At 40.5% G+C, this 23,396-nt stretch overlaps 1 protein-coding gene across 1 annotated transcript; it reads left to right on the plus strand.

Annotated features, from left to right (window-relative positions):
• Positions 1 to 262: 262 nt before the first annotated feature.
• LOC117532006 (tumor necrosis factor ligand superfamily member 10-like) lies at positions 263 to 22,744 on the plus strand. Its single transcript, XM_034195219.1, has 6 exons — positions 263 to 480; positions 7,434 to 7,577; positions 8,328 to 8,373; positions 8,478 to 8,585; positions 13,584 to 13,816; positions 19,290 to 22,744. The coding sequence occupies exons 1-6, from the start codon at positions 373 to 375 to the stop codon at positions 19,497 to 19,499; spliced, it is 849 nt and encodes a 282-aa protein (XP_034051110.1). The 5' UTR covers positions 263 to 372; the 3' UTR covers positions 19,500 to 22,744.
• The last annotated feature ends 652 nt before the right edge of the window (positions 22,745 to 23,396 follow it).

Raw genomic sequence — 23,396 nt, forward strand, 5'->3', positions numbered from 1 at the left:
GTGTAATTCTTCAATTGAAAAGTGGACGCTCTGCTTTTTCAAAAGAGTAATGTCTAAGAAGTATTTGTGTCAGATTTGGTGCTTGCATCACCATTTGAAGGATTCCTTTGTAAATATTCTCTTATCTGCTGCACTAGTCTGCTTCTTATGTAATTTGACGAAAAAATAAAAGTCAAGTCCAAAACTGTTTTATTTCCGACAGCACCTGAAGGGGTCTGCGGTGGCACGCGCGTCCAGCTGCTCCACCTCCACGTTTTTCCTGCGCGCAGCAGAAATGCTGCGGATCTTGATCGGACTTCTTGTCCGCGCCGCTGGAAGCTGGAAGCGTCTTCTCGCTCTTGGGGACAGATCGGCGGTGGTTGTCGCGCTGTTATGGCCGTTTCTGTGCGCTGTTTGGGGCTCGGCACACTGGCTGCAGTCCTCCTGCAGACCGTCGCGATTGTCGTCAGTTTTTTGTACTTCAACAAAGTCCTGAACACGGTGAGATCAGCGCATCACTTCTTCATCAGGTGTTACGTGTAAAAAGTGGGCCTAAAATAGTAGAAAGTGTAGAATGCTCGGTGTGTAATGACACAAATGTCAGGGGCGAATCCGAGTTTTTTTTCTTGGGGGGTGGGGTGGATTATGTAATGATGGTGTAATCCCCCTTTGATTTTCCACAAAATTGATCAGATTTGCTTTGTGTTGGACTGTAATCATTATAACATATTTTATTTCTGTGGTATACCCCCGGTCATGTCAGTGGCAGGATATATGGCAGCTTGTGCTTGTTTTGGGAAATGAAAAGTACACTTTTTTTTCTAGGAGAGTTTTCTAAAATACCCTCCGTTTTCATCAAGTGAAGGAGATTTTGAGGCCTTAAAAACACTTTTTTTCCTTCTTTTTGCAAAACTAGGAGGTTTTGCTAGTCATTTAAATGCAGTGTTGCCACAGTAACTTTGAAAAGTTACTTATTAGTTACTTTATACAGTTACATTTTACAGTTACTTTATAAAGTTACTTCATTAGCAGCTGCAGACGTGTCAGCAGCTGCTGCTGAATGTAACTAGTAAAGTAACTAGTAATCTAACGGTTATTTTTTAAGATTGAGTACTCAGAAAAGTAACTGTTAATTACTTTTCTGAGTGCTCAATCTTAAGAGTAACCAAGATGGATTACTTACTGTATTACTTACATTACTTATTCGTTACAAGTTGTCTGCAACTCCTAATAAAGTAACTGCATAAATCTGGTAATGAAGTAACCGTATAAAGTAACTAGTAATCTAATGGTTATTTTTAAGATTGAGTACTCAGAAAAGTAGCTGTTAATTACTTTTCTGAGTACTCAATCTTAAGAGTAACCAAGTTGGATTACTAGTCAATCAATCAATTTTATTTATATAGCGCCAAATCACAACAAACAGTTGCCCCAAGGCGCTTTATATTGTAAGGCAAGGCCATACAATAATTACGTAAAAACCCCAACGGTCAAAACGACCCCCTGTGAGCAAGCACTTGGCGACAGTGGGAAGGAAAAACTCCCTTTTAACAGGAAGAAACCTCCAGCAGAACCAGGCTCAGGGAGGGGCAGTCTTCTGCTGGGACTGGTTGGGGCTGAGGGAGAGAACCAGGAAAAAGACATGCTGTGGAGAGGAGCAGAGATCAATCACTAATGAATAAATGCAGAGTGGTGCATACAGAGCAAAAAGAGAAAGAAACACTCAGTGCATCATGGGAACCCCCCAGCAGTCTAAGTCTATAGCAGCATAACTAAGGGATGGTTCAGGGTCACCTGATCCAGCCCTAACTATAAGCTTTAGCAAAAAGGAAAGTTTTAAGCCTAATCTTAAAAGTAGAGAGGGTGTCTGTCTCCCTGATCTGAATTGGGAGCTGGTTCCACAGGAGAGGAGCCTGAAAGCTGAAGGCTCTGCCTCCCATTCTACTCTTACAAACCCTAGGAACTACAAGTAAGCCTGCAGTCTGAGAGCGAAGCGCTCTATTGGGGTGATATGGTACTATGAGGTCCCTAAGATAAGATGGGACCTGATTATTCAAAACCTTATAAGTAAGAAGAAGAATTTTAAATTCTATTCTAGAATTAACAGGAAGCCAATGAAGAGAGGTCAATATGGGTGAGATATGCTCTCTCCTTCTAGTCCCCGTTAGTACTCTAGCTGCAGCATTTTGAATTAACTGAAGGCTTTTCAGGGAACTTTTAGGACAACCTGATAATAATTAATTACAATAGTCCAGCCTAGAGGAAATAAATGCATTAATTAGTTTTTCAGCATCACTCTGAGACAAGACCTTTCTAATTTTAGAGATATTGCGTAAATGCAAAAAAGCAGTCCTACATATTTGTTTAATGTGCGCATTGAATGACATATCCTGATCAAAAACGACTCCAAGATTTCTCACAGTATTACTAGAGGTCAGGGTAATGCCATCCAGAGTAAGGATCTGGTTAGACACCATGTTTCTAAGATTTGTGGGGCCAAGTACAATAACTTCAGTTTTATCTGAGTTTAAAAGCAGGAAATTAGAGGTCATCCATGTCTTTATGTCTGTAAGACAATCCTGCAGTTTAGCTAATTGGTGTGTGTCCTCTGGCTTCATGGATAGATAAAGCTGGGTATCATCTGCATAACAATGAAAATTTAAGCAATGCCGTCTAATAATACTGCCTAAGGGAAGCATGTATAAAGTGAATAAAATTGGTCCTAGCACAGAACCTTGTGGAACTCCATAATTAACCTTAGTCTGTGAAGAAGATTCCCCATTTACATGAACAAATTGTAATCTATTAGATAAATATGATTCAAACCACCGCAGTGCAGTGCCCTATGGCATGCTCTAATCTCTGTAATAAAATTTTATGGTCAACAGTATCAAAAGCAGCACTGAGGTCTAACAGAACAAGCACAGAGATGAGTGCACTGTCTGAGGCCATAAGAAGATCATTTGTAACCTTCACTAATGCTGTTTCTGTACTATGATGAATTCTAAAACCTGACTGAAACTCTTCAAATAGACCATTCCTCTGCAGATGATCAGTTAGCTGTTTTACAACTACCCTTTCAAGAATTTTTGAGAGAAAAGGAAGGTTGGAGATTGGCCTATAATTAGCTAAGATAGCTGGGTCAAGTGATGGCTTTTTAAGTAATGGTTTAATTACTGCCACCTTAAAAGCCTGTGGTACATAGCCAACTAATAAAGATATATTGATCATATTTAAGATCGAAGCATTAAATAATGGTAGGGCTTCCTTGAGCAGCCTGGTAGGAATGGGGTCTAATAAACATGTTGATGGTTTGGAGGAAGTAACTAATGAAAATAACTCAGACAGAACAATCGGAGAGAAAGAGTCTAACCAAATACCGGCATCACTGAAAGCAGCCAAAGATAACGATACGTCTTTGGGATGGTTATGAGTAATTTTTTCTCTAATAGTTAAAATTTTATTAGCAAAGAAAGTCATGAAGTCATTACTAGTTAAAGTTAAAGGAATACTCGGCTCAATAGAGCTCTGACTCTTTGTCAGCCTGGCTACAGTGCTGAAAAGAAACCTGGGGTTGTTCTTATTTTCTTCAATTAGTGATGAGTAGTAAGATGTCCTAGCTTTATGGAGGGCTTTTTTATAGAGCAACAGACTCTTTTTCCAGGCTAAGTGAAGATCTTCTAAATTAGTGAGACGCCATTTCCTCTCCAACTTACGGGTTATCTGCTTTAAGCTGCGAGTTTGTGAGTTATACCACGGAGTCAGGCACTTCTGATTTAAAGCTCTCTTTTTCAGAGGAGCTACAGCATCCAAAGTTGTCTTCAATGAGGATGTAAAACTATTGACGAGATACTCTATCTCACTTACAGAGTTTAGGTAGCTACTCTGCACTGTGTTGGTATATGGCATTAGAGAACATAAAGAAGGAATCATATCCTTAAACCTAGTTACAGCGCTTTCTGAAAGACTTCTAGTGTAATGAAACTTATTCCCCACTGCTGGGTAGTCCATCAGAGTAAATGTAAATGTTATTAAGAAATGATCAGACAGAAGGGAGTTTTCAGGGAATACTGTTAAGTCTTCAATTTCCATACCATAAGTCAGAACAAGATCTAAGATATGATTAAAGTGGTGGGTGGACTCATTTACATTTTGAGCAAAGCCAATTGAGTCTAATAATAGATTAAATGCAGTGTTGAGGCTGTCATTCTCAGCATCTGTGTGGATGTTAAAATCGCCCACTATAATTATCTGAGCTAAGCACTAAGTCAGACAAAAGGTCTGAAAATTCACAGAGAAACTCACAGTAACGACCAGGTGGACGATAGATAATAACAAATAAAACTGTTTTTTGGGACTTCCAATTTGGATGGACAAGACTAAGAGTCAAGCTTTCAAATGAATTAAAGCTCTGTCTAGGTTTTTGATTAATTAATAAGCTGGAATAGAAGATTGCTGCTAATCCTCCGCCTCGGCCTGTGCTACGAGCATTCTGGCAGTTAGTGTGACTCGGGGGTGTTGACTCATTTAAACTAACATATTCACCCTGCTGTAACCAGGTTTCTGTAAGGCAGAATAAATCAATATGTTGATCAGTTATTACATCATTTACTAACAGGGACTTAGAAGAGAGAGACCTAATGTTTAATAGACCACATTTAACTGTTTTAGTTTGTGGTGCAGTTGAAGGTGCTATATTATTTTTTCTTTTTGAATTTTAATGCTTAAATAGATTTTTGCTGGTTATTGGTGGTCTGGGAGCAGGCACCATCTCTACGGGGATGGGGTAATGAGGGGATGGCAGGGGGAGAAAAGCTGCAGAGAGGTGTGTAAGACTACAACTCTGCTTCCTGGTCCCAACCCTGGATAGTCACGGTTTGGAGGATTTAAGAAAATTGGCCAGATTTCTAGAAATGAGAGCTGCTCCATCCAAAGTGGGATGGATGCCGTCTCTCCTAACAAGACCAGGTTTTCCCCAGAAGCTTTGCCAATTATCTATGAAGCCCACCTCATTTTTTGGACACCACTCAGACAGACAGCAATTCAAGGAGAACATGTGGCTAAACATGTCACTCCCGGCCCGATTGGGGAGTTGCCCAGAGAAAACTTCAGAGTCCGACATTGTTTTTGCAAAGTTACACGCCGATTCAATGTTAATTTTAGTGACCTCCGATTGGCGTAACCGGGTGTCATTACTGCCGACGTGAATTACAATCTTACCAAATTTACGCTTAGCCTTAGCCAGCAGTTTCAAATTTCCTTCAGTGTCGCCTGCTCTGGCCCCCGGAAGACAATTGACTATGGTTGCTGGTGTCACTAACTTCACATTTCTCAAAACAGAGTCGCCAATAACCAGAGTTTGATCCTCGGCGGGTGTGTCGCAGAGTGAGGAAAAACGGTTAGAAATGTGAACGGGTTGGCGGTGTACACGGGGCTTCTGTTTAGGGCTACGCTTCCTCCTCACAGTCACCCAGTCGGCCTGCTTTCCCGGCTGCTCGGGATCTGCCAGAGGGAAACTAATGGCGGCTAAGCTACCTTGGTCCGCACCGACTACAGGGGCCTGGCTAGCTGTAGAATTTTCCACGGTGCGGAGCCGAGTCTCCAATTCGCCCAGCCTGGCCTCCAAAGCTACGAATAAGCTACACTTATTACAAGTACCATTACTGCTAAAGGAGGCCGAGGAATAACTAAATATTTCACTCCCAGAGCAGAAAAGTGCAGGAGAGACAGGAGAAGCCGCCATGCTAAACCGGCTAAGAGCTAGTAGCTGCGCTACGCTAGCGGATTCCTAAAAACACACAAAGTGAATAATGTGTAAATAATTTAGAGGTGATTCAGCAGAGGGAGTGCTTTAGTTAAGGCACGTGAAGATTACACTGTGAAACAAATCGTTATCTAGGTAACTATATCAATCTAACTGCGCAGATTAAACAGCTAACAGAACAGCAAAACACCGCTGTGCTCCGGAACAGGAAGTGATACAATACCGCAGTGAGAGCCAACCACCAGTAGAGGCAAGCAAGAGCCCTTGCTTCAAGGGCTCTTGCTTGCTTACTAGTTATCGTATTAGTTACATTACTTATTCATTACAAGTTGTCTGCAACTCCTAATAAAGTAACTGCATAAATCTGCTAATGAAGTAACTCTATAAAGTAACTAGTAATCTAACGCTTATTTTTAAGATTGAGTACTCAGAAAAGTAACTGTTAATTACTTTTCTGAGTACTCAATCTTAAGAGTAACCAAGTTGGATTACTAGTTACTGTATTAGTTACATTACTTATTCGTTCCAAGTTGTCTGCAACTCCTAATAAAGTAACTGTGTAAATCTGCTAATGAAGTAACTGTATAAAGTAACTAATAAAGTAACTTTTCAAAGTAACTGTGGCAACACTGTTTAAATGACAATTATCTAAATCTTGCTTTAAAGGAACTATTATTCGCAACTGTAAGTTGTGCTTGTCAAGGGAAATTGATGTCCTTCCATCTGTCTGTCCTTCTGACAGGCCATGCAGCAAAACGTTCCACATCCTAAAACACAAGAACTGTAAAATTCTCAAAATCAATTTTTTTTTTTACATTAATACTGGGAGGTCACACCTGTGCCTGCCAATAAATAAATAAATAAATAAATCATGCATTTCTGACATTTATGAATGTCTTTTTGCTGAATTTTAGGTTTCAAGTAGGATATGTAACAGAAGCCCTGAAATGCTCACATCGCCCACTAGATGGCGACAAAAGCTGCTTAAATATACGAGAAGGCCTTGACTGTTTATTCATTTGAGAAGTCAAGTTGTGTCCTTTGCCCTTATGGGCAATTTACTTGTTTATTTTTGCACTTTTAATTTCAGTTGCACAAAATCTCACAACATTTGTACTCAGAAATTGTGACCGCCAAAGACCTGGACCGCATAGCAGGAAGCTGTCCCTGAATATTGGGTCTAAATTAAACACTTTTTTCATTATTTTGTAGAGGCAGTTTGTCCCTCGGACCATCAGACTGTACAACTCCTCACTCAGGGGGAGGAGGAGTAACAGGAAGACAGAGGACAGGAAGGAGAGTAACAGTAGTAGCCAGTAAACCAGCAGTGAGCAGTATTTCTGGTATTTTTATTTGTGTATTTATATTTGCTAATTGTTTTTTACTTTCACTTTTGATGCTCTGTGTGCTTCTTTACCCTGTGTGCTGCTATGCAATGCTGCTGGAATCTCAATTTCCCTGAGGGAGTATTCCCAAGGGATTAATGAAGTTGTATCTATTGTAATCTCTAATCTGGAGAAATACCTCTTTATTCAGTTTTCCAGACCTGCAAAATCCCCACAAAAAAGCACCCCTTTCTCGGTGAAAATCAGAATGCGGGTGTGCAGCCATAGTGGCAGCCACTGGCATAACTGCGGGTATATTGCAAAGTTAGCATTCATTTTATTAATCAAATCGTGGTTTGCTTTAGATGCAGGAGAGTTTCTCTCGGAGCAGCGTGTCTTGTCTGATGAACACAAATTTGCATTCCGGGTTCACAGATGCGTCAACAGAGGACAAGAAGAGCGACCCCTGCTGGCAAGTCACACAGCAGCTCCGATACCACATTGAAAAGGTTTCCTATTTTCTTTTTAAGCTCATATCTCCTTGTGCTGATTAATTACAAAATTAAACACAAAATGAATACTTTGACATCTATAGTAGGGTTATTTTCGGAGGTTTTGTGAGCATTTTTTGGATACCAAAGATTTGCAGTGGCAGGTTTAGCAAGGGCAACTAACACTAAAAAAAAAGAGCTTCCATACACCTCACCAAAATGGCGGGAAAGTGTTTATTTTAGGCGTTTTTCAAAATGGCTGCCACCACTCTCTTAGAAAACTGATAAAATTATATATCTTGCAATGGATGTCCGAAAATGACCCTACTAGTATGAGACCGACATCATTTGAAATGCTCGAGCAAATACGTGACCACACGTTAGCACAGTGACTCACTTAGGGATAGCATGAGAAACCCCTTGACATCCTTGTTTACCTCCAGAAGTCACCTGATCAGTGGACGTGTCTCACAGACTAAGCAGGATTTCAGATACGGACTTCTGTGACATAGGTCGCAGACGTCAAACACGAGGTTTTTCAGGCCCAAATTTTGTTTAGAACAGAAGAATTCCAGCCTGCACACGTGTAGAATTGTGGGACTTTTGGTATGTTTAACATGAAATTATTAACATATATAACTCAAAAAGGCAAATAAAAACATGTTTTCCAGAATGGACCCCTTTAAGTATATTTAGCAGAAAGAAACAGTAACTAAAGAGTGGAATAATCTCTTATACCTTCTATTTTTGTGGTTGCTTTTGGTTCAGATGATGACTGATGGACTGCAGAAGGAGATAACTGCTGCAATGAGAAGTAAGAACAAGGCCTGCATTGACAGGAACCTATTACGATAAAACATGACCTTTCCAATAAAACTGTTGCGTGTCCTTCCTACCGCTGACTTGTGCCTTTTACAGAGAAGCTAACGGGTGTGCTGCCTATCCTGAAGCCTGGGGTCATTCTTCCGAAAGTCGCTGCTCATGTGACCGGTGTGGTCTCCTCTAAAAAGCCTCCGGCGCCAGATGGTGAGGATCATTTCATGTAAAGCTGAGTGCATGTGCACACATCTGATGTTTGCACACATTAGACCTGTTAAACAGGAAGTGGCGTTCTCACGACGCGGAAAAAGTCACACGGGTTTTTCGCTCTCTTCGTGCATCCATCACAGCGACGTGTGCAACATCTCGCTTTGCCAATCTGGACATGGCGGTGAGGAATGTGCTCCAGGGCTTCCCAGCCTGTTTTTGCATCTACAGGACCTGCAGACATGCAGCTGTATTGTGTAGTTATTTGGCATTTTGCTGGTGTTGCATCGGGGAAAAAACTAGTTGTGTTGTTTGGTTTGTACATTAAAACATCTGGTTATCAGAATTAATGAAAGTATCAACCTTCAGCACAAAAGAGGAACAGGTGTGCCGTTTTTATGGTCAGTCATCAGCACAAGGTCTTAAAGATGCCAGATACAGAGTGTTCTGTTTGTTCTCACAAATTATGCCACCAGCACATCACACTCTCTGCCAGCAGAGGAAACTACCAAGCTGCAATAATCAGGCATTCACTTCAAGGAAGACAGATGTCCCTTCACCACTGGGTGGCTAAAAAATTATAAACCTGCTTTCACACGGTTGACCAGAAATGCTGCACTAGATAACGTGTTGAAAGAAGCAGATGAAGCAGTCATTGAAGATGATACAGTAGTGTTCAGAATAATAGTAGTGCTATGTGACTAAAAAGATTAATCCAGGTTTTGAGTATATTTCTTATTGTTACATGGGAAACAAGGTACCAGTAGATTCAGTAGATTCTCACAAATCCAACAAGACCAAGCATTCATGATATGCACACTCTTAAGGCTACGAAATTGGGCTATTAGTAAAAAAAAAAGTAGAAAAGGGGGTGTTCACAATAATAGTAGTGTGGCATTCAGTCAATGAGTTCGTTAATTTTGTGGAACAAACAGGTGTGAATCAGGTGTCCCCTATTTAAGGATGAAGCCAGCACCTGTTGAACATGCTTTTCTCTTTGAAAGCCTGAAGACTATGGGACGTTCAAGAAATTGTTCAGAAGAACAGCGTAGTTTGATTAAAAAGTTGATTGGAGAGGGGAAAACTTATACGCAGGTGCAAAAACTTATAGGCTGTTCATCTACAATGATCTCCAATGCTTTAAAATGGACCAAAAAAACAGAGATGCGTGGAAGAAAATGGAAAACAACCATCAAAATGGATAGAAGAATAATCAGAATGGCAAAGGCTCACCCATTGATCAGCTCCAGGATGATCAAAGACAGTCTGAAGTTACCTGTAAGTGCTGTGACAGTTAGAAGACACCTGTGTGAAGCTAATTTATTTGCAAGAATCCCCCGCAAAGTCCCTCTGTTAAATAAAAGACATGTGCAGAAGAGGTTACAATTTGCCAAAGAACACATCAACTGGCCTAAAGAGAAATGGAGGAATATTTTGTGGACTGATGAGAGTAAAATTGTTCTTTTTGGGTCCAAGGGCCGCAGACAGTTTGTGAGATGACCCCCAAACTCTGAATTCAAGCCACAGTTCACAGTGAAGACAGTGAAGCATGGTGGTGGTGCAAGCATCATGATATGGGCATGTTTCTCCTACTATGGTGTTGGGCCTATCATGGATCAGTTTGGATATGTCAAAATACTTGAAGAGGTCATGTTGCCTTATGCTGAAGAGGACATGCCGTTGAAATGGGTGTTTCAACAAGACAATGACCCCAAGCACACTAGTAAACGAGCAAAATCTTGGTTCCAAACCAACAAAATTAATGTTTTGGAGTGGCCTGCCCAATCCCCGGACCTAAATCCAATTGAGAACTCGTGGGGTGACATCAAAAAAGCTGTTTCTGAAGCAAAACCAAGAATTGTGAATGAATTGTGGAATGTTGTTAAAGAATCTTTGAGTGGAATAACAGCTGAAAGGTGCCACAAGTTGGTTGACTCCATGCCTCGCAGATGTGAAGAAATCATGAAAAACTGTGGTTATACAACTAAATACTAGTTTAGTGATTCACAGGATTGCTAAAAAAGCAGTTTGAACATAATAGTTTTGAGTTTGTAGCGTCAACAGCAGATGCTACTATTATTGTGAACTCCCCCTTTTCTTTTTTTTTTTTTACTAATAGCCCAATTTCATAGCCTTAAGAGTGTGCATATCATGAATGCTTGGTCTTGTTGGATTTATGAGAATCTACTGAATCTACTGGTACCTTGTTTCCCATGTAACAATAAGAAATATACTCAAAACCTGGATTAATATTTTTAGTCGCATAGCACTACTATTATTCTGAACACTACTGTACATGTGAACCCCATTAACTCACGAGTTATCTGAAACCACCAGTTAATAAGGTTGACTAAAGACATCAGCTTACCTTTGTCATATTACAGTCCTTTCGACCATTTGAAGCATAGATTAGTTCTTGAAGAAAGTGTAGATCTTAAGTTGTACCCAACGTTCCTTCAGTTCTCTCTTCAAGTCATGAAGATGAACTTGCATCTGGATCTTCTTGGCCTCGTTCACCATCTTCTCAGCATAGATAATTCCTTCCTGGATGGTTAGATTTCCTCATCTGGAGTGGGTTCAGGATGTTCTTCTTCTTACTTGGGCTGTTACACTCCACCAATGCCCCTCGCACCAAATTTATACTCGCGCCCGCCCCTCCCAAAAAAGGTTCAATCAAATTTCACTTTTATACGGTAGTCTAAATTTTCGGGGTCCATAAATCATCCACGAGTTGTAAATGCGACTTATGCACGCGAAGGTTCACTGGGTTCACCTGTATCTCTCAAAGTGATGGTAATGAGTGTGAGTCACCAACTGTCATATTTTATGACAGCGAGCAAGCTTTTAGGGGAGGTGATGGTGTAGTGGTTAAGGTGTTGGGCTTGAGACCAGAAGATCCTTGGTTCAAATTCCAACCTGACTGGAAAATCACTAAGGGCCCTTGGGCATGGTCTTTAATCCCCTATTGCTTCCCGTATGTAGTGACCGCCTTGTGTGGCAGCACCCTCACATTGGGGTGAATGTGAGGCATTATTTGCAAAGCACTTTGAGCATCTGATGCAGATGGAAAAGCGCTATATAAATGCAGTCCATTTACCATTTTACATGCATGGCGTCACAAACTATGAAGTCACAAACTTGCCTTATATCGTTACAAAACATTGCATGGGGGGAGTATTGGGTATTCCCGAATGCATGCTGTTGTGGTTCCAAAGCTGCATTACCATATTGTCCAATATGATACTATGTTCCCAGTTGATACTATCATCTTGGAACATATATAGGACACTGCATCAGGACATCAAGCTTTAACCAGTAATAATGAAGCAATGTCAGTGTTTTTAGGGGTCTAAGCCCCCAAGGGGCGAAGTCCCCTGTTGATATTGTAAGGATTATTATTATTCCGACTTAGTCATTTTCTCTCCTAAAAGTATCTGGAGATCAGAAACCGCGAGGGCTACAAAAACCCAAAACCAAACTTTTTTTTTGATGGATTTCTTGGATCATTCATTTAACTAGCTGTGTGCTGCATAATACCCAGAGGAACACATGACATGGCCAGATTGTCGTACCTGATGTTTCCTCACATTGCAGGTGATACTTGTCATCTGAGTCTTCATATGTTAAGTGTTAGTTTGACACAAAGTCATTCCAGATTTACTGAATTATCCTCCAAAGCGACCTAGTACCACTATGCAAGACGGCTATGGCTCAGTTAGCAAATGGTAAATGCAGTATGTTTGTTAAATCCATGTAATAAAAACTGAAAGTGAACAAACACCTCTGACTGTTTCATTTCATCTCTATTGTGACGATGTAGAGAGGCAAAATTACAAAATTCACCACTGTCCAACTATTTATGGACCAAACTACCTAATTTATATTTATTTTTAGACATCTAGAAGTAATTGCATTACTTTAAGACCCAAAGACACCAACTGTGACTCACCAGAAGGCTGAATAGCAGTGAACATTATGTATCTGTAGGCGTGTCAATCTCTTCACTGACAACGATTCGATACGTATCTCGATACACTACCAGCGATACTATACATACAGTATAATGATACATGACGATACGATTCACCCCTGTTCCCAAATCAGTGTACTTCAATGTGTATTTGATGGTGATTCAATTCCTCACAATGCGATATGATGCGATTCAACATGATGCAAAGAAATTATACCAGAAATTTAAATAGAAAATAAGAAGCTGCAATTCAGTATGGTACTATGGTATTCTTCTTCTGATTCTGATTCTGCTAGAGGCAGAGGATTTGTTTTACTCCTTATAAGCAGCAAATTTACCAGATTCAACATTAAGGAACAAGAATCGGTTCCCTCATATGTGGAACCTGTTTGATCACACTGTCAGAACTTAAACAGTCCAGTAAACAGACAACATCACTCAATGAGTGACTTAAAGTGAGTCGCTCATTGACAGAGTACCGACTTGGCAAAAGTAATTTGAGATACTTTCTTACCAGTTTTGCCAGAGCTCGGTTTACAATCTGCGGCCGTGTCGATACTGTTTAGCAGCACAGCATTCTTTACAAACGACCTGCATCTTGTCAAGTTTCCTATCTTTTTAAAAAAGCCAAAGTATTTCCAAACGCCTGATTTAAATGTTTTGCGTACGTCAAAAATCTCTTCTGACTGCTTGCTCCTGTTTTCGCAGACCTCCATTTTGTTGTGGTAGAAATGTGCTTTCAGGCTTCCGTAGGTGATGGTGCATTCAGTGTACCTTGGAAAAAATTGATGCAAGCGTGCAGCGAGCGATGCATCACAATTACACCCGTCAACTGAATTGATGCACACTGAATGAATCGATACACTCGTATCGTACACGTTTGTATCCAGATACCGATTTGTATCGATTAATCTCCACATGCCTAATCTGTAAATAACATTATGTTCTCTGCTGTATCAAATATTACCATTAAAACCTGTGTGTGCATGTTTGTGCTTTCATGTTGGTCAATAATTTTATGGTTGCAGGCTCATGGGGCAGCAGGGGCTACCTGGGGGAGCACATCAGGTCATGGGATGGCCAGAGAGGACTGTCCTTCCTGCAGAACATGGAGCTGAAGGGAGGAGAACTGCTGGTACCCAGGGCCGGTCTTTATTACATCTACGCCCAGACCTACTTCAGACTGCCCTCTACAGGGGACACTGAGGGGGAATCCAAGGAGGAGGACGAGGCACAGCTCATCCAGTACATCTACAAAAAGGTTCGCCGATGTGCACTTACTACTATTGGTGGGCGATACCAGGAATTTTGGTATTGATCTGATACCAAGTAAATCCAGGCCCAGTATCACTGATATCGATACTGATACTTTTTCATATTTAAGCTTCATAGATCCAAAGGATCCAAAAGACCTAGGATAGAATTTTGCCAAACGTACATGACAATAAAATACTTTATTATCACAATCGACATTTTTGTTTAAATAATATCACTCAACACAACTTAAAATCTCCTGAGGTAGCGGGCTGACAAACCACAATACAACGGTGCGCTGCTCCGTGTTGTGTGACACAGCGCAGCGCTGCTCTTACAGACATAGAGTAGACTTTGATGAATCTGCGTGCGCAGCAGTCAGTGCATGCGGGAGAGAAAAAAAGCTTGAGTATTGATCTTTTTACACAAGGATCGTTCAATATCAATACTAGCGTTGGTATCGATATTAGGATTGATCCGCCCACCTCTACTTACTACTAGCTTGGGAAACCTCGTCGTTTTTTTCTCAATATACGACATGATCAGTGTATTTATTTGATGGTCTGGCTATGAAAGTAGGTTATTGCCTTCTCTGATAAAATTACACATGGCTCCGGGTCCTCAGCTTGACTGGTCAGTTTGGTTTCCTGAGCTGAAGTAAAAAGTAACTAAAAAATTCAGTAAGAACAATGGCACCTGCATGCTTCTGCAGTTGAAAAATGTTTGCGACAGAGCACACATTCCATCATATTTGATTTTTTTTTTTTTTAACTCAACTACACTTCTGGTAGACACATAAATCAGTCAGCTGCCTACTGTGATAAATATTTTAACAGTTACGAAAATCAAAAAGTGGCGATGGTCAGAATGAGAGGCTTTAGCGGTTCGTGTCGATCTGTATGTCTTACCTTAACATCCAACATTTCCTGGTTTTTGACACAAAATAGCACAGCAGCAGGTACATTTATGTGGGTGTTTTCAAGTGTCAAAATGTGTGCAAGTCTTGCAAGAAGTGCTCAAAGGGAACTGGTTTCTAGCAAGAACAGGTTAGGCGACAGTACAAGGGATACTATTTTTTTAACCATAAGCCAAACCGGGTAACCAGCTGCTTTTGTATTTTATTTACTTTAATAACACACTGAACACTCAGAATATTACCTGAGGGCAGCAGAGTTAATATTACTAAATAAATAATATGGTCTGAATTTCAAATAATACCAGCTGTGGATCTCCCAGCTCATAGACTTTGAGCAGAAACAGGAATTTCAAGTACTAATATAGAGTGCTACACAATAAAACATAAACAAAAAATGTTGTTTTGTTTTACGATTGCATCAGTGGCGGGCAGCACGGTGGCTTAGTGGTTTAGCACTATTGCCTCACAGCGAGAAGGTCATGGGTTCGATTCCCGCCTGTGGCCTTGCTGTATGGAGTTTGCATGTTCTCCCCGTGTTTGTGTTTGTGTTTGTGTGTGTGTGTTCCCTCCAGGTGCTCCGGCTTCCTCCCACATCCAAAGACACGCAGGTGAATTGGAAACTTTAAACTGTCCATAGGCGCAGGTGTGAATGTGTTTGTCTGCATGTGGCCCGGTGACAGACTGGTGTCCTGTCCGGGGTGTACCCCGCTTCACACCCTATGATTGCTGAGATAGGCTCCAGCCCCTCATGACCCTTAATAGGAGTAAGTTGCTGAAGATGTGTGAGTGAATGGGCCTCGTGTATCAACGTTGCGTACGGCGATATTTGAGCGTATATGGGGTGTACGCCAAAACGGCTGCGCTACTTGGCATTTATCAATGTGGTTGTTGGCGTACGCTGCGCTGAAAATATACACCAGGTCGAGAGGTGGTGTAAATTATACACCAAAATGAACCAGCGCTGGAATCCACATAGAAATGAAGATGATCAACATGATAAACAGTTCCATTATACAAATCAATGCATATGTTACATAAATAACACTTTCCTGATTATACTACATAATAATCAATACAAATCCCGCTGTTGCGGGATTGTTATGGAGCATGATCCGTGGCTACAGCGCTGACAGGAAGGAAAGCGCTGCTCGCCTTTTTCTCCAGACGTCGAGCCTGGAGCCAGAGCAGCGCTGAGCTTAACTTTATGTGGTGTGATCGTTTTAGACTATGAAATTGATAATTACAACTGTACTGATGCCATTCCCTTAATTTGCCCGTGCTGCAATCAGGTTTTGTCGTCTCCATTCGTTTGTCACAATACAATAAATAAAGAGGTACATTTTAAAAATAAAGAAATCTAACAAATTAGGCGTGTCTTATTAATTGAGTGAGCAAATATCCACATGTCAAGAATTATTGACATGTGAAAAGAGAATACAGTGGTCCCTCGCTATAACGCGGCCTCACAGTCCCGCGGAGTATTTAGTCCAATATTGCATGCTATTAATTTTTTTTTTACAGTGTTCTGTGTTCTGCGTGTCTGTTTATAAGAATCCTCTCGCCCAGACGAAGAAAGAGCGCCAACAACTAGGCCTACTCATAACTGTGTTTCTCACATGGAAACAGCACCTGCTGCTGCGAGGTGCGAGTGGAAAAGGCGCGGCGCCAGGACGCAGGCCCGATCTGTGGAATACTGGTCAGTCACTATTAATAATTTCTTATGTGTCCAACCTCGTTCGTTGGATCGTTATAATTAAATTCGTTAGTTCTAAATGCCATCATAATTATTTATAGGAAAACGTTTTATTTTTATTTCTCAAACAAATGTTTGGGCCTGAAAACAGTTTGGTTTTATTTTCCTACTAAGGTTTTAATTTTGAGAGTGTTTACACACGAGAGAAAAGTGAGAAAATGTTCATGCCTGATTGTGAAAGTGTATAATGTATAATGTGGGTTTACAGGGGTTTTGCAGCTTTGAAACATCTATAATAATTGTAAAAAAATAACGCTGACTACGTCGCAGTTTTGCGTATTACGGGCTGTTTTTTAGAACGTAACTCCCGCGATAAACGAGGGACCACTGTAACACTTTATTGATTATATACTACAAAACAATTGATACGACGGCCACTTTCGGCGCTCTATTGGCACGCGTCGTGATTGGTGAAGTTCTTTTTCTTTGCCGTCTTCCTGGCTTCCATGTCGTAAAACGAGGGTGTGTCTGAAGCGGAGTCTGAATATTTATGGGCGTGTTTATTATAATTACGGCCGTTTCCACCCGCCGCATTTATCAAGATCACGTCAGGCGTACGCCAGAAATGGGCAGGTGCGCACTGCTTGATACATGTCACGGCAACTTTGGTGTATTTCAAGTTTACGCCGTAAATTTACGCCACAAGTGCGCAACATTGATACATGAGGCCCAATGAGTGTATCAATGCTCAGAAGTCAGGATGTCCTCAAATAGGTACCGGTAAGTCCTTTTGGCTGCTCCGTGGTTTGCACTCGGGGTCACCACAGCAGATCTGAGGTGGATCTGCATATTGAATTGGCACAAGTTTTACGTCGGATGCCCTTCTTGATGCAACTCCACATTACATGGAGAAATGTGGCAGGAGTGGGGTTTGAACTGGTGTCGCCAAACAAATGGTCCCCCCTAAAATGCGGTCCGCCCTGCCTTCACTGTGCATGCATCATTTCTGAGCGTCAGCAGTGATTCACCAGTTATCACCTCATTTCTGCTTCAAACTAATTTTAGAATCATTTAAGTGGTTTTACTTTGTCATCCGATCATTAATAACCACATTATTCCGTTTGATTGCTTTGGGTGGATAGAGTCAAACTCAGATGCGTTGCTGTGGCGCTCTGATCGCTTCCTCCATCCTTTATGATGAAATAATGCTGAATTTATGTGGAAATGATTGTTGTATAAAAGCTTCAGATATCTGTCGCTGAGATAGATGATGACTGGAGTGCAGTTTGAAGCAGAAACGAGGTGATAATCTGTGAATTGCTGCTGACGTTCTGAAATGATGCACTTGGTCACCACCCCTGCCAGGATGTCGTCAAAAACGCCAGAATTACAGTAGTGTTCAGAATAATAGTAGTGCTATGTGACTAAAAAGATTAATCCAGGTTTTGAGTATATTTCTTATTCTTACATGGGAAACAAGGTACCAGTAGATTCTCACAAATCCAACAAGACCAAGCATTCATGATATGCACACTCTTAAGCCTATGAAATTGGGCTATTAGTAAAAAAATAGTAGAAAAGGGGGTGTTCACAATAATAGTAGTGTGTCATTCAGTCAGTGAGTTCGTCAATTTTGTGGAACAAACAGGTGTGAATCAGGTGTCCCCTATGTAAGGATGAAGCCAGCACCTGTTGAACATGCTTTTCTCTTTGAAAGCCTGAGGAAAATGGGACGTTCAAGACATTGTTCAGAAGAACAGCGTAGTTTGATTAAAAAGTTGATTGGAGAGGGGAAAACCTATACGCAGGTGCAAAAAATTATAGGCTGTTCATCTACAATGATCTCCAATGCTTTAAAATGGACAAAAAAACAGATGCGTGGAAGAAAATGGCAAACAACCATCAAAATGGATAGAAGAATAACCAGAATGGCAAAGGCTCACCCATTGATCAGCTCCAGGATGATCAAAGACAGTCTGGAGTTACCTGTAAGTGCTGTGACAGTTAGAAGATGCCTGTGTGAAGCTAATTTATTTGCAAGAATCTCCCGCAAAGTCCCTCTGTTAAATAAAAGACGTGTAGAAGAGGTTACAATTTGCCGAAGAACACATCAACTGGCCTAAAGAGAAATGGAGGACTGATGAGAGTAAAATTGTTCTTTTTGGGTCCAAGGACCGCAGACAGTTTGTGAGACGACCCCCAAACTCTGAATTCAAGCCACAGTTCACAGTGAAGACAGTGAAGCATGGTGGTGCAAGCATCATGATATGGGCATGTTTCTCCTACTTTGGTGTTGGGCCTATATATTGCATACCAGGTATCATGGATCAGTTTGGATATGTCAGAATACTTGAAGAGGTCATGTTGCCTTATGCTGAAGAGGACATGCCCTTGAAATGGGTGTTTCAACAAGACAATGACCCCAAGCACACTAGTAAACGAGGAAAATCTTGGTTCCAGACCAACAAAATTAATGCCTCGCAGATGTGAAGAAATCATGAAAAACTGTGGTTATACAACTAAATACTAGTTTAATGATTCACAGGATTGCTAAAAAAGCAGTTTGAACATAATAGTTTTGAGTTTGTAGCGTCAACAGCAGATGCTACTATTATTGTGAACACCCACTTTTCTACTTTTTTTTTACTAATAGCCCAATTTCATAGCCTTAAGAGTGTGCATATCATGAATGCTTGGTCTTGTTGGATTTGTGAGAATCTACTGAATCTACTGGTACCTTGTTTCCCATGTAACAATAAGAAATATACTCAAAACCTGGATTAATCTTTTTAGTCACATAGCACTACTATTATTCTGAACACTACTGTATTTCAGACAGTGTTATATTGATGTTTTTGTTCTGGTCCACAGATGAGTTCCTACACCAGACCCATCCTGCTGATGAAGTCCTCCCGCAGTGCCTGCTGGCCTCGTGGTCAGGAACCCGGCCTCTTCTCCCTGCATCAGGCCGGCACCGCCTACCTGCAGCCTGCAGACCGCCTCTTCATCACCGTCAGCAACGCCAGCGCCATGGAGATGGACGGGAGGGCCAGCTACTTTGGTGCCTTCCTGGTGGGCTAAAGAACCCAGAAATGGCGGGAAACAGATGTAAAGGTTGCAGGTTTGCCAGGTGATGCGAGCAGCAGCTGTCTACTGGGGCGGCACTGTAAGGAGTGAGAAGCGCTGCTTCTTCAGGTTCATGGAGCTGCGTACTGTGTGATGAACAACGGGAGGTGTCGCACACAGTGCATTTACACTAAACACAGATTTGAGTGTGTGTTGCACAAACCATGACTGTGGTGCATTCAGGGCGCAGGACATTTTAAAGGTTGTGTGAATGACTTCTATTGAGTTATAAAATCAGCTGTTTTCCAGCTGACTGAAAGAGTTCTGATATTTTCCTTCTTGTGTTCTGAGATTTTTATGGGCACTAGTTTTGACCTTTACTAATGCTGGGTAAGTTTATTTCTGCGTGGATCCTGTATTTAATTTATGAACGCTGTAGATTTCAGGCCTCAGAGTGCTGTGTGTGTTTCCGATATTAAAAAAATTGATGTGGAAAGTAAAGTAATGCATCGCATGTAAACAACATGAGGTTGAGCCTTCAAAGGGCTCATTTTGAACAACCCTAAATCAGAGAAAGTCACTGAATATGTCTTGGATATCATTTATTAAGAAATACAAACAGTATGTTAGATCTGTATCAGACAGTTCTCAAAAGCTGACCATGCTGGAAGACTAGTGAGGGAAGCCACCGAGACACCTATGTAGGCATTAGATGCTTCTGTAGATGTGAGTGGAGAAACTGGTGGGAATGGTGTAGCATTTGCCTGTTGTGTGTACATTCACAGCTTTGTATCAGAGTTGAGTAGGATTTAAAAAAACAGGAAAACACATCAAATCTGAGCTCAGCTTTCCCATGCGGCAAACTGCAGCTGAAATTTCATGTTCTTTTTAATAAAATCCTCCTCTATATCATGTGGTTAGTAGTGCGCTTGGTTTCAGTGTGGAAGGTTCCCATTTCAAACCCCCACCCTGCCCACTTCTCCATATAATCTGGAGTTACGTCAGGAAGGGCATCCACCGTAAAATTTGTGCAAAATCAACATTGCGGATCCACCTCGGATCTGCTGTGGCGACCCCGAAAACAAGGGAGCAGCTGAAAGGACCTACTTTTACTCCTCTATATCACATCATAATAAAGCTGATGTAACAGACCAAAGTTGCACTTTGCAGTTTCTCCAACCACAGAAGCCTATAACTCCTTCGTAGTTGTCTGGGTGCCTTAGTGGCTTCCCTCACAATTCTCCTTCCAGAATGGTCCCTCAGTTTTTGAGAATTGTCTACGTGTCACAGATTTACTGTTTGTATTTTTTTAACTGAATGGTGTGAATGAAGTCCAAGACATATTAAGTGGATGTAAAGGTGATGATTTAACCCTTATATTAAGTATAAATTGCCCTGCAGGGGTGGTGGCCAACTGGTTAGTGTGCTTGGTTTCAATGCAGATGCACAAGGTTCCTGGTTCAGACCCCACCCCTGCCCACTTCTCCATGTAATGTGGGCATCCGGTGTAAAACTTGTGCCAATTCAACATGCAGAAGCACTTTGGATCTGCTGTGGACAAGAGCGCAGCTGAAGGGACTTACTATCACGTATACGTTGCCCCCGTCCCACATTTTTGTTTTGTTTTTTTGGAATGTTTTACAGCTTTAAATGCATGAATTAATGTATATCAAGAAGTGAAATGAAATTGACCAATCAAAACATCAAATATCTTGCATTCATACAGTCTGAAATTAAGTAGAAGTCAAAGTAAATGTAAGGACTTTTTCTTTCTTTCACTTTTTTTTTTCTTGTCTTTTTCTTTTCCTGATTTGGGGTTGTAAAACTTTGAGCAAGCCAACCAACCAAGTGTCTTCAGAACTGATATTAAAAATTGTAAACAAAAAAATATGACAAATAAAAAGGCAAATAAATGTAACAAATAAAAATTTTATGAATTTTATAGACATAAACTTTCTGTAATTTTGCCTCTTTACAGCACCACAATGGAACTGAAATGAAACCATCAAGGGGTTCTGTCTGGTCGTGTCGATTTCAATTTTCATTGCAGGGGGTTTGGGGAAAAAAAAAAAAAATGACATTGCTGGTTTGCCAGAAAGCACATGGAAGACTGAAGGCCAGATTTGATGTTTCTTCTATGAAAATCCTTCTGTTCCTCTCCACCATGAAGCTGTAACTGGTGACGCAGCAGACAGAAGTTTCATTATGTAGCTCCTCCAATCACAACCACCTGGAACTCCATCGTTGTCATGGATATGTTACTTTATTCATACTTTATGATTACCATGAAGTCCATATGATGTTTTTAATCTTCTTCTTATTCTTTACTGTACTATGCTGGCACTAGTTTCCTTCTCGTAGTCACTCATTTTTTGAGTACCGTTTACTCCAGATAGTTTTACTATACAGTTCAAGACATGTTCATGTATACATGGCTGTAAAAGTGGTTTGTATTGATAAATAACCCTTATATTTAGCTGGTTCATTTATTTATAGGCTGCAAAAATGGAGGGATTGTGTACGCAAATGGCCATAATTCTTAAAGGATTGATGGAATATATAAGAATATTTGAAACATTTAAAGTTTATATGTACGATACAATATACTTTATTATCCCCAAAAGGGAAATTCATCTTGGACTCATATACTGCATACAATATGCATGTAGTGTAATGAGTCCAGTAAATATACAAGTTTCACTTCCTGAAACGGACAAAAAATATAATTTTTTTTCTACAAAATTCTATTTTCTTTAAGCACCTGTTCCAACAAAACATTGAAAACTCTCACTGCTCAACTACTTATGGACCTGATAGTAACCCTTAAACAGATTTGAAATACATTTTGCACAATATGACCCCTTTAACAACATGGTATCTGAACATGTTAGAATAGAACTCGGCGATACTCTTACACAAAAAGACAAACAACTGAAAAAGTAAAAAACTATCATTTAATTCATGTTGTATTACATGACTCCATATTATGGCAGTGAACAAGTCACTCTTCAAAAACATATTGGAACAAACATTGGGAAAAAAAAACAAAAAAACCTAATCATCATCAGGGTTCAAGTAATCCAATCCCCCACCCCTGAAAACAAAAAAACAAGAAAGACACACAGACGAGAGATCCTAATTGCTTATCATACTGCAATCCACCCGCTTCTTCCTGGTCTATAAAAGGACAACCATGGTGTTTGTGGGACATCCTCAATCTCCTACGATTCCTTTTTGGTCACATGACTTAGACTGACAAACAAGGTTACGGCTGAGACAGTAAATACAGACGACAGAAAGCCTTGTGAGTTATACAAGGGCTTCAAGGTGCTTTAACCAAAAAATAAAAAAATAAATAAAAAATTTAAAAAGTGGTATCAATTCTCACACGCTTGGTATCAAAAATAGTCTCAAGTTGGTCTCTAATCAGGAGGAACACTACAATACATACGCAGAGGATAGTGTGTTGATGACAACTAGGGTGGTTCAAAAAAATAAAAGTTGGAAATTCATTACTCTCACCCCTTCATTTTATGATGCTTTGGGAAAAAAGAAAGCCTGCCATATATTTTTGTCATACATTAATATTTAGAGGTAGCACATCATAGCTGAAGGTTGTAAATATATCAATTATCGCTGCCCGAGTGCCCGTGCAATAGGTTATCCATTATCCAGTATCTAATCACATCACTTATAAAGAGGATAGAAGTTAACCCCCTGAGTGTAACTAAAGTATAATTTTATATTCAATTTAAAACTATACCTGGGTTTAAATATTTCTCACGAACAACATACTTTCAAAAATGTTATTTTAGGCTACAAGCTGAAAATTTTGCTTCAATTCACAGCTTCTTTTCTTTCAGATCTTTGGTGATGGTGAATCTAACGAGATAAATGTAAAAAGAGACACTT

This window comes from Thalassophryne amazonica, chromosome 19 (assembly GCF_902500255.1).
Source record: "Thalassophryne amazonica chromosome 19, fThaAma1.1, whole genome shotgun sequence".
In the NCBI taxonomy this organism is placed as follows: domain Eukaryota; kingdom Metazoa; phylum Chordata; class Actinopteri; order Batrachoidiformes; family Batrachoididae; genus Thalassophryne; species Thalassophryne amazonica.